This window comes from Xenopus laevis, chromosome 5L (assembly GCF_017654675.1).
Source record: "Xenopus laevis strain J_2021 chromosome 5L, Xenopus_laevis_v10.1, whole genome shotgun sequence".
Taxonomy (NCBI): Eukaryota; Metazoa; Chordata; class Amphibia; order Anura; family Pipidae; genus Xenopus; species Xenopus laevis.
In genome coordinates, this window is record NC_054379.1 from 156,927,880 (window position 1) to 156,939,916 (window position 12,037).

General features: G+C 40.9%; 1 protein-coding gene across 3 annotated transcripts in view; it reads right to left on the bottom strand.

The window, feature by feature from the left end:
* The window catches only part of atad2b.L (ATPase family, AAA domain containing 2B L homeolog), a 120,030-nt gene that overhangs the window by 9,294 nt on the left and 98,699 nt on the right, over positions 1-12,037 (bottom strand). For all 3 annotated transcript variants that reach the window (XM_018261584.2, XM_018261583.2, XM_018261582.2), the window contains exon 25: positions 5,916-6,572. In XM_018261584.2, the coding sequence (XP_018117073.1) occupies positions 5,916-6,572 (657 nt within the window). The remainder of the gene's footprint in view (positions 1-5,915; positions 6,573-12,037) is intronic.

Below are 12,037 nucleotides of genomic sequence, written 5' to 3' on the forward strand. Positions count from 1 at the left end.
AAATTATATATCTATATATATCTATATTTATGATGTCAGAATACAATTTGCTCCATGTCTAGGTGCTTATCCTAGCCAGGGGGTGCCCAAAATCTGTCAATAACCTGTGATCATCTGATCTTGAACCCCCACCTACAGCTTTTACCAGCCCTGATTGGGAGGCTGAGCAGCCTTCTCGGATCTATCTGCCCAATATTCTTGCTCAGGACTAATAAGAGGGGCTATTTGTAGCTGAGCTGCACCTGCATTTGTGGTTACTGAAACCTCCTCTTTAATAAAACTTTTTTTTTTTTTTAATTTAATTCCCCATCGCCATCTCCCAAAGTGCAGCTAAATTTAACCGCAATATTATTTGTAGACGAAGCAGAGTTACTCTGAGCTTGGCACCAGACATCTCATATTTCTGATGTTTAAAAACTGTGTTTGACTAAGGATCCAAAAGTAGAGCAGGTTTGATTAACCAGCTGCTCAGCATTTAAACTGAGCCGGATTCTTTGGGTATAACCTTTAGCCACAGCCCCTCGCATTTCGCACGCAGTTCAAGCTGTGCTTCCCAGTGAGAGTGGTAACTGCTGTGTGTGGTGAGAAGGGAGTCCCGGAGCCTTGGGTGGCCTCGCTGCTGCATTCCGCAGATAAACAGGCACGGAAACCTTAACATCTGTGGGTAACCAGCTCCCCTCCAATTGCTAATGAATATTAAAATTGGCCATACACACAGCCAAAAATCATACACAATTAAGTTTTGCATGATTTGATTCTCAGTATGTGAATGTTGGGAGGACAGTCCCAGCTGATATCTATATACCGTTGACATTCATAACTAAGAAATCCACAGGGGCATAAATATGGAAGTAAAATCAACTTTTATTGGAAAAAAACAAAGATCTGCTACGCGTTTTGTGCTGAGTAGGCACTAAGTCATGATACTAGTGATGTTCAGGTTGGGATTTCCCCGACCTGCACCTGACCCTAACCTGCCCTCCCTTGGCCCACGACCGCCCGCACCGTATTTCCGGGTTGCTTTTATAGACTCTCACCGCCCTGCCAATGACGTCGCAAAAGGGGTGGGGCGAGCAGGCGCAGCGTCTATAAAAGACGAACCCGGAAGTCGGCATTTGACGGTGCCACCCGCGAAGAAGCATGCGAGGTGGGCGCGAGCCCGCCGGACCCATGGGTATCGGGTTGGCCAGTACATCACAACATGATACGTAGGGCCTATAGAGATTCTGATATTTTAATATTTCCCTATAAAGGTTGCTTTTTCTGCCATTTCTGTGGCCCTGTGGATTTCCTAAAGAGCTGGGGGCTCGCTTCTGTCTATTTGCATAGTGAACGGTTCAGCACTCCCTGAGTGGAGGGTCTCGGGCACCTGGACCACTGATTGTACTTGGGGAGTTATTTATCTGTGGCACCTCTTTCTTCTTTTTCACATTGTCTTTATTAGGCAGGTTTGAGGATTTTGTCTGACAATGTCAGCGGCTGCTCCTCTTTCATTTCTGCTGTTCTAGTTATTTGGGCTTTTTTTTATCAGAATGTAAAGATGGACAGATCACATGGTAATAATGTGTCAGCTGACCTGAAACCCACGGAAGTGGAGCATATAGTATGGAACATACTCACACCTATCCTGTTCCCTTCAGTACTGGGTCAGACCCTCTCTCCACAGCCTGCACTAAGGCGCTCCTTACTCGCCTCCCCCCACCAGAAATGACACGCAGGGAAATAGAGTCAGAGGGGGCTTTGCAGCTTGGGCATGGGGTCCCTGGGGGTGGCCCCCAGTAGTTGCTCCAGTGTCATCATCAATGAGCAGGTTGGGCATGTCTATATTGTTGTGTTCACTGTGTAGCCTTTCAGTGTTCTGCAGGTGATACTAGAGTTGAACCTTTTCTGGAAACAAATACCAGCCTTCCTATAGATCTTTTTTTCCCTATCAATAACATTGGGATCAATCATTATTTTTACCGGGCAGGCCAGTAAAACACCAGCCAGGTGGCAATCCTATGTGACACTGAGGCCCCAGAAACAGGAGGCACATCAGTAGCAACTTTCCGCATGTTTTTTCAGTAAGGAACATAGAACTTAACACACCAAACATCAGGGGTGCAACACTGCTGTACGAAAGAGAGAGAGAGACATAGCAGAACAGGCACTGGAGAGAAACTGCTGAAGGTGCAGCACAGCGCCCTCTATATTACTCCAGTGGTAAAGTCACAGACAAATACACAACATATAAGCCATGATAGCTCGAATTAGGTACATGGGGCTGATTCTCAAGCTGTGTATAAATGCAGGACAAGAACCAGCTGACACTGCATTGGCCTGAATGAAGCGGATTCGGGCATGAAGATGTATACTTATGCGTTCCGCGCCAGAATCAGCTCAGCGTGTGTGTAACCAGGCCAATGTTGTGCCATTGAGCACAGATATTGGAGTGGGGAGAGGCCAGTGGATCAGCCAAATCTTGGCCTGCAGATCAACAAATATTCATTAGTGTATGGCTGCTGGTAAAGTATCTGATCATTCACCACACATGCCCATTGGTTGTATATGTAGGGACCCATAGGGTTAATGTGCCCCTATAGCTTTAAATCCCTACACTTCCTGATCTCCCTAGTTGTAATTTGCATATCCAAGTTATCGGCCAAGAGCTTTTGTGGCCACTTCCCGTCATCATAGCAGAGTGTGACAGGAAGTGACAGGTAGTGTTGTGACCACATCCTGTCACACTTTGGTATAGTGAGTGAGAAGGGGTGGATCTTCCTCTTCTGGTTGCTGATCCAGCTGGATGTTCCAGGGAGCCTGGGTACAACAAGGCCCAGTAAAGCCAAGTTTGCCCTAAAAATACCTGAACCTCTAGTGTGGAAGTGTGGGAGCAGGGACCCTGTGAATGAGGCCAGCTAGAGATAGGTTACTACCTGTAATAGTGCTCTCTAGGAGAGTAAGATAGGCAGCTAAGTAGCAAGAGCAGATTGGCTCCAACTAGGAGGGGATAGCAAGGAGGTAGCTCTTTCCCCAGGCAAGACTGGCCTGTGATATAGGGACAAAGACTAATAGGGAATTAGGGCTAGTGAGTTCCCTGATCCAACATGTGGGACCCAGGTCAAGGTGCTGAGATCCTGAGGGTGTATCTATCCTGGTGTGACGCTATCACCTCAGGGAGTTCCACTGTGCAGTCTCTGAGGCACATGTTGTAGCCATGTCATAATTCTCTGCTGAGCCTATTGTAAGTAATAAACTTGTGGATCATTTGTCTCTGACAAACTGTTCTATTTTTGTTGCAAGAACCTCCCGGCACCCTTGTATTTTGTCTTTCATGCACAGTAGCATATGGGAGTTGTAGTTGTACTTCACCCTTACTTCACTACTTCCACAAAGCAAAAGCCCAGCCTGTTGTGTTAGAGTCCAATGTAACACATGATTTATTCTTATGGCTGGATATTAACTCTTTTTTGCTTAAAAAGCCCAAAAACCCATTGCATATACATGGTCAGTGTATGGCAACAATAACCAATGAGACTTCTCAGAGTGAAAATTGGAAGAAAAACATCAGTTTTGTAATTACCTAAACATTAAGGGCAACGGCACACGGGGAGTTTTTTTTCCTGACACAAACCAGGGTGCCACTGCCTTCCAGTAATATCAATCTTACTAAAATAAATGTTAATCACAACATCCTAAGACACTTTGCTATTGATTTTAATTAGGTTAAAAATGGCTGCAAAGCAAAAAAAAAAAACAAAAAAAAACCACTCCTGACATTTCTGAAATAATAAATGAACTCCAACTGCGGAGCTTAAAGGGTGGAACTAGAATGTGTTTTTGAAGCAGCTTGCGTAATTATCCCAGCAACAATAGACTTGTATAATGAGAACAAGAGAATGGTAATCGTTATGAGAGCAGAACAATTAGTGTCTCACGGCTCGTACAAAACCCACAAGAAGTTTGGGAAGGAGGCACAAGCACCTGGAATATCCGGAGATTATTTAGAGCAGGGGCCCAATTTGGGGATACACCGAATCCACTATTCAGGAATCGGCCGAATACTGAATGGAATCTTAATTTGCATATGCAAATTAGGGCCAGAAAAGGAAAAAAATCACGCGATTTCCATCCCCGTCCATAATTTGCACATGCAAATTCGGATTCAGATCGGCCAGGATTCAGCAAATCCGAATCCTGCTGAATAAAGGCCAAATCCTGGATTCAGTGCATCCTAAAAAAAAAGATAACTCCATTATATACTAATCTGCCCATCAAATCTTCTGTGTGTCCTGTTAAATGTGGGTTTTAAACTTATAGCACAGTCGTATGCAAGAATCACTGACAGGGGCCCCCGCCCCCGATCCCGCCAGCTCCACATCACAGTTATAAGACCACACAGACATCAGCGCTAAAAAGGTAACCCCACACACAAGTTATAAAAAGCTAATTTAAAAAAAAAAAAAATATTGGCACCAGGGTCCCCCTTACAAGTTAAAAAAAATTGGGGCCCCAAAGAATATTTAAAAAACAAAACAAAAAAACATTGGCGCCAGGACACCCCTTACAAGTTAAAAAAAAGATTGGGGCCCCTAAAGAATATTTTTAAAAAAAAATTGGCGACAGGGCAACTAGGGAGGGATGCACCAAATCCAGGATTCGGCCTTTTTCAGCAGGATTCGGCCAAATCCTCGAACCTGGCCGAACCGAATGCAAAGGGAAATCGCACACAAAACAAGGACGTAAAAAATGTCCCTATAAGAATATTTTGTATGTATATAAATATGTAGATTCCATGCAGATGTATTTTAACCAATCATGTATTAGACAATGACTTTGATATGATTCGAAACATGATAGATATGTGTAAGGGTCAGTTTCTGCAGAATGTTCTCCCCCGAGCTACCGAATGCTTTTGTATTCTGTGCCTGAATAAACTTCCTTCTCTGATTGAAACTTTCAAAGGGCGTTGGCTGCAATCATTGGGATAGACACTCACCGAGGTCCAGATCCAACAAAATATTTTCCCTTCCTGTCCCTAATTTGCATATGCAAATTAGGATTCAGTTCGGTATTCAGCCAAATCTTTCCTGAAGGATTCGGCCGAATCCCAAATAGTGGAGTCAGTGCATCTCTAACTACAACAATGTTTTCCTTATATATTTTTAATGTTATATATTTTTAAAGGTGTAGAAAAGGGGGGCACTAACTAATCCATGGGCCTCCTGGACAAAAACCTCTTCCTTTAGGATCATGAGGCAGTTTAATTTGGTGTAGAGGACCCACTATTTCAGGCTTGATAGGACTCCTTGTAGTTACATCCTCAAAGCTGTGCAATATAATGGCGTAATGAATAATGAAGCAATAATGGTAGGATTTTAATTCAAACTTTAAAGCCCAACTGTTAGAGCCCACAAGCACAATATAAATCAAGCTGGCAGGATCTGATTAAGCGACCATGTTATCCTGCCAGCCGGAAAAACATAGTGAGGCTTGTAATGATCAAAAGTATTTACAGTACAGGTATGGGATCAGTTATCCGGAAACCCGTTATCCAGAAAGCTCTGAATTACGAGAAGGTCGTCTCCCGTAGACTTAATTTTATCCGAATAATTCAAATGTTTAAAAATTATTTCCTTTTTCTCTGTAATAATAAAATAGTAACTTGTACTTGATCCCAACTAAGATATAATTAATCCTTATTGGAAGCCTATTGGGTTTATTTAATATCTAAACAATTTTTAAGTAGACTTAAGGTATGGAGATCCAAATTACTGAAAGATCCCTTGTCCAAAATACCTCAGGTCGAAAGCATTGTGGATAACCGGTCCCATACCTGTACTTGACAACTCCTAGAATTACATTTTCAGAGTTATATGTCCCCCAGTCTCTTGTAATAGAGAGATAGACTGATAAGAAAACCACGATGGTCTTACCTTCTTGGTCATCCTCCATATTTACACGGATTGGCTCATCAGTCTGTGCGAGTTCAGAATGCGTGTGCTGCTGCGTTTCACCGGCATCCACTATTGCTGATTTATCACAATTACCAATGGGGTTTTCCTGTTGAGCAGAATGTTCAGAAGGCTCAGAGTTTTGTTGCTTTTCATCATTGGCCAGGAGGGAAGTGACTTTACCCTTGCCGTTTTGCAGGTCTGATGTTTCCAAGCTGTCTATAGAAGCATCGCCATTTAAGCATTCCGGAGCAAAAGATGGATTCTTGGCGGGCTCAGTTTCTTGATTCAACGTTGGATTGCTATTTACTAACAATGATTCGTTTGAGCTTTCCTCCTCTGTGGACACCACACTGCTTTCTTTTCCTAGGGTGCCATTTGGGTGCTCGGCCTCGCCGTCCATGATATCACAGGAGGACTCATCGTTGGTTACTGAAAGGTCTCCAGTTTCTTCTCCGTTCTCTTCCAGGCAGTCTGTGCTGTTCTCCAGATCCCCATTCTCCAGTCCATCTTGGTGATTTTCATAGTCATTGAACTTGGCATCCTCGAATTCTTTCTTCAAACAGCAGCTGGACTTCTTCTTCTTAATAATGCCTCTCCCCCACTGTGGCCGTCGCTTTGGCTTTCTCTTCAGAGGAACTGCACCAATAAACAGAGGCAGAACGTCAGTCAAAGTTACATTAATGAAATAAAGATAGCTTACACCCCATGAGGAATTAGGGCAGAAACTTACAGTTGCATACATCTGCTGTGTTAGCCTGGACTTATAGGAATGCTCACATCATGAAGATCCAGGACCCCAAAATTGCTCATTGAACTCCATGTTTTTGCCTCTTTTAACAATTGACATGACCAGGAATGAACAGAAGGAAAGCTCAAAGCACACGGAGTATGTGCAGTGCCACCGACACCAAGGTGTGGGCTGGCAGGACTATGGAGCTACATGGTAGAGCTTTAGAGGATGGAGATTGGACCTTTACTTTAAAGTGAATCGGTCATGATTTTTATGGTGTAGTTTTTCTTCCTAAATTACACGATTTACAATGCAAATAATTTACTCTACCATATAAAATGACAAATTAATTATATATATATATATATATATATATATATATATATATATATATATATTATAGTTGTAATATTGGTGTGTAGGCAGCCATCGCAGGTCATTTTGCGTGGTCATGTGCTTTCAGAAAGAGTCAGCACTTTATGATGGAACTGCTTTATGGCAGGGTGTTGTTTCTCCTACTCAATGTAACAATGTGTCTCAGTGGGACCTGGATTTTACTATTGAGTGATGTTCTTATATATACACCAGGGAGCTGTTATCTGGTTACCTTCCCATTGTTCTGTTGTTAGGCTGCTGGAGGGGGGGAGGAAGGTAGGGCGTGATATCACTCCAACTTGCAGTACAGCAGTAAAGAGTGACTACATTTTTCAGATCACAAGTCACATGACTGGGGGCAGCTGGGAAACTGACAAAATGTCTAGCCCCATGTCAGATTTCAAAATGAAATATTAAAATATCTGTTTGCTCTTTTAAAAAACTGATTTCAGTGTAAAAGTCAACACTATTAACAGATTTTCCCATATCCCTTTAGCAGTTGCTGTTCCTGAGGACTGGTGCAGTAAACCCTTTAAATAATTTACAAAATAACACAAACGGCCTTTGGTTGGCCATCCAGTCCCATAGTTGATATCCCTGCTTGAGTACATATGGACAACTGCAGTCTGGATAAGTCTATTATTGCTAATCCTTTATGTAAAACATGACTGAAAGTCCATAATTAATCCATAAGAAATAATATGATCTCATATAGAACATTTGAACATTTGCAACGAGTGAAGAAGGATGCAGGTAAGTATCTAAACAAAATGCTTTCTTGATTTTTCTGCTCCAAACCAGGAAAAAAAAAACGAAGTAAAAGTGTTTTGCCTGCATTTGATCAGATCTGGGCCTAGCAGATGAAGGAGCAGAGAAGTTGCATGAGCATGCTCTTAATCAACAGTGCCAAGTCTCACCCACGTGATAATAACTCTTCCATCTAAATTTAATAAGTAACCATCCCCTCTTAAAAAACAAACAAACCAAAAAAGGTCCTATTAGCAGTGACACGGTAATCTGTATAAAACCTCAGTGATAAATGCACATAATGTACAATGAAACTTTTCTCCATCTTTCCGGAGACAATTATTCACGGTGACTGGTGATGTTTCTGCTTGGATTTTCCACGCCGCTCACCATGTGGGCTCTGCCTAAGGAACCTTGATATTAAGCCGACTCTCAGCAGGAGAATTCTTTGGCTAAAGCTCTTCTCATTGATTGGCCCACATTCCCCACTTCACATCACACGAGCCCCCCCTTCTATCATCTCCTCCATACTCGTTGCTGTGTAGAAGAGAAGAATGCACTTTAGTCGTGCCATTTGCGGCTGAATTAAAGGCACTCAGGATCTCTCCAAACACACACACATCAGAGGTTCCCTAGCAGAGCCCAATTGGGATGGAAAGTCTGCAGCACCATAGCAAAGGAATAAATCTACAAATAACCGTCCATTTCTGCTTTAATCAAATAGGTCAGAACAAATACCATGAGAAACAAAGATGGCGGGTCGCTGGGGGGGTTGGGACTGAAGAAATCAATTCTGACCTCTGGCAAACTTGGTTTAATTGTAAAATTAAACCTTTTTTTTTTTTTTTTTAAAGGGGAACTCCGCACAAACATAACTTTAGCTTTTTGAAAAGTAAACACAATTTCAAGCAACTTTGCAATATACATCAATTAATAAATATGTAGACTTTTCATGATTTTTAATGGTTTGCAACAGTTCCCTAAGCCTAGTCCCCTGCTGATCTGTCTGACTACTTTGCTGAGCTGTCTGACTACTGTTACTTTGTATCAACAGCCATCTGTCCTCAGCCTGCATCCTCCAAACCCCAATTCCCTGCACATGTGATTTCAATAAGGAAAGGAACATCACAGTGCAATGCATTGTGGGTTATGTAGTTCCTGCATGCTGTCTGTAAGCTGTGGAGAAGTTGTTACAATTTATAACATCAGTGTTTAGTCCCTCCTTCCCTGCCAGGATTTCAAATGATGCAGAAAGAGAAGAACTGTTAAACAGCTGGATTTCAGCATAGAAAATGGCATTTATTCATACTTTTTGAAGAAACGGGTAACTGTGATGGGTATATTAGGTTTCTGTATTATGTGGGCCTCTTTATCAAATTTTGGGTTGGAAGCCGAAGTTCCCCTTTAATTATTTTCATTCATAATCTGTGATTTAGAATATTTCAAACACACTGGCTCATTTATAAAGACTGGCAAAATTTACACCTGGCAACCCATAGCAACCAGTGATTATCTTTTTTCATCCAGCTGTAGGTTGGACAGTGAAAGCAAATATCTGATTGGTTGCCACAGGTTACTGCCCAGGTGCAAATTTGCCCAGTCTTTATAAATGACGATCACAGTCTTTATATGGTATTGATGATGGAATTGCCAAATGTAAGCAGGTTGGGAGGATACTGGTACAATTACATATACACTCAAAAATCTTCCTTGCTTACCTGCGCCCAGGCTCAGACTAGCAATCTGCATGGTTGTTAGGGTCCAAATTACCCTAGCAACCATGCACTGATTTGAATAAGAGACTGGAATATGAATAAGAGAGGCCTGAATAGAAAGACGAGTGATAAAAAGTGGCAATAACAATACATTTGTAGCTTTACAGAGCATTTGAATTTAGATGGGGTCAGTGACCCCCATTTGACAGCTGAAAAGCATCGGAAGAAGGCAAATAATTTTAAAGCTATAAAAAAAATGAAGACCAATTGACATAACATATTAAAAGTGAACCTCCCCTTTAAATCCCAGTCTAGACCAGCCTGTACCTACTATAGCGCTATCAGTTTTTGGTTTTTTTTTTTTTTAAAGTGTTTTACAATGAGGGCTGTGTTGAGAATATAATGTATTACTTGTCGGATGTTTCCTCAGGCAAAAAAAAAAGCAACACTGTATAAAATAAAGAGCTGAAATCTCACAGTGGGTCCAGAAGTTGATTTGGCATGTTCTGTCTTTCCCATTACTACGTATTCGTCCAACATATTGTCCCCGGTGTTTATTTAGTAATACAAGCTTCACTGAAAGGCCTTTTTAATGGGGTGACAGAGAATTACTGAATAAAATAGGACTAGTGATAATAGTTTAGTGCTCTGCTTGCGCCATCTTCTGGGGACGGGGAGAATTACAACAACATTTAGCAAATTCACACCAGGACTATTGGTTATTATTTTTATAAAGAATATTCCGCATGGCTTTATGGATTATACATTATCCTGCCCCAGTGGAGCTTACAATTTAATGTCCCTATCACATTCTCAGATAGTAGGGGCAGTTTTATCAGGAGCAAATTAACCTGCCTGTATGTTTTTGGAGTGTGGGAGAGAACCGGAGTACTTGGAGGGAACCCAATGAGACCAGGGAAAATCATAATGGTTTGGGATCCATTATCCGAAAACCTGTTATCCAGAAAGCTCTGAATTATGGGATGGCCGTCTCCCATGGTCTCCATTTTATCCAAATAATCCAAATTGATGAATACAAAATAATATATTTAATACTTATTGCAAGCAAAACCAGTCTTTTGGATTTATTTAAGGTTTACATGATTTTCAAGTAGACTTAAGGTGTGAAGATCCGAATTACAGAAAGGTGGTCTCCCATAGACTATTATAATTAAAAATGCAAATTTATTTTTTAAAATAAACCTTTTTCTCTGTAATAATCAAACAGTATCTTGTACTTGATCCCAACTAAGATATAATTAATCCTTATTGGAAGCAAAACCAGCCTATTGGGTTTATTTAATGTTTAATTGATTTTATAACAGAATTAAGGTATGAAGATCCAAATTATGGAAAGATCAATTTTCCAGGAATACCCTAGGTCCTGAGCATTCTGGATAACAGGTCCCATACCTGTACTCTATTAAAGGGACACATGCAGGTATTCATTACCATGCACTGCAGCTCTTGCCATTAGGAATGATAAAAGGGAAGATCAGAATTTGTCCCTGGTAAATGAGCTGCAGGTGCCTGTGGGCCAATGAGTCACAGGACTGAAGTTACAGGTCAGAACACAAATTGTCTATCATTTTCTACATGCCATTTTATTCTTATAGACATTAAAGGACATTATAGACATTAATTTCAAATTCAAGAAATTTTAGTATGTTATAAAATCAACAGTTCTAAGCAACTTTACAATTGGTTTTCATTATTTTTTTTACATTTTTGAATTATGTCTTTATCTTCTGATTGTTTCCAAGCTTTCAAATGGGGGTCACTGACCCCCATCTCAAAACAAATGCTCTGTAAGGCTACAAATTTATTGCTATTGTTACTTTTTATTACTCCTATTTCTATTCAGACACTCTCCAATTCATATTGCAGTCTCTTATTCAAATTGGTGCATGGTTGCTAGGGTAATTTGGACTGTAGCAACCAGATGGCTGGAATTTCAAACTGGAGAGGTGCTGAATAAAAAGCTAAATAACTAAAAATAAAAAACAATTGCAAGTGGTCATTTAAAGGTTAACAACCCCTTTAAAGGAACAGTAACATCAAAAAACTGCCACCCCCTAATTACCATGTTTATTCTACAAAATGTGGCAGGTTATGAAAGTTTGAACATATTTCTGTGTTTTTTTTTCAGTTATTACAGTTTTGCTAATGAAGGTGAATTGCCCTTTAAGCTGTGAGTCTAACTTCTCCCAAGAGACCTGTTACCTTATATTGTTACAATTACTTATTTGCTTATCTAGAAATTGTTACAAAGGTATCTTATCTGAAGCTGGGGCTGTTCTGGGCTCTCTGCCAAAAGCCAATTAAGATGGAAATTTTGTTTCTTTTTCTGGCTGTTCAGTGCAGAGAAAAACGGGACTTTCCAGTACAAGCAAGGGACTACGGGTTGAGCTGTCAAAAGAGGGACTGTCCCTCTAAAAATGGGAAAGTTGGGAGGTATATTTTTTTAGTTATAATATTGGTGTGTAGGTGCATCTCAGGTGATTTTGCTTGGTCATGTGCTTTCAGAAAGAGCT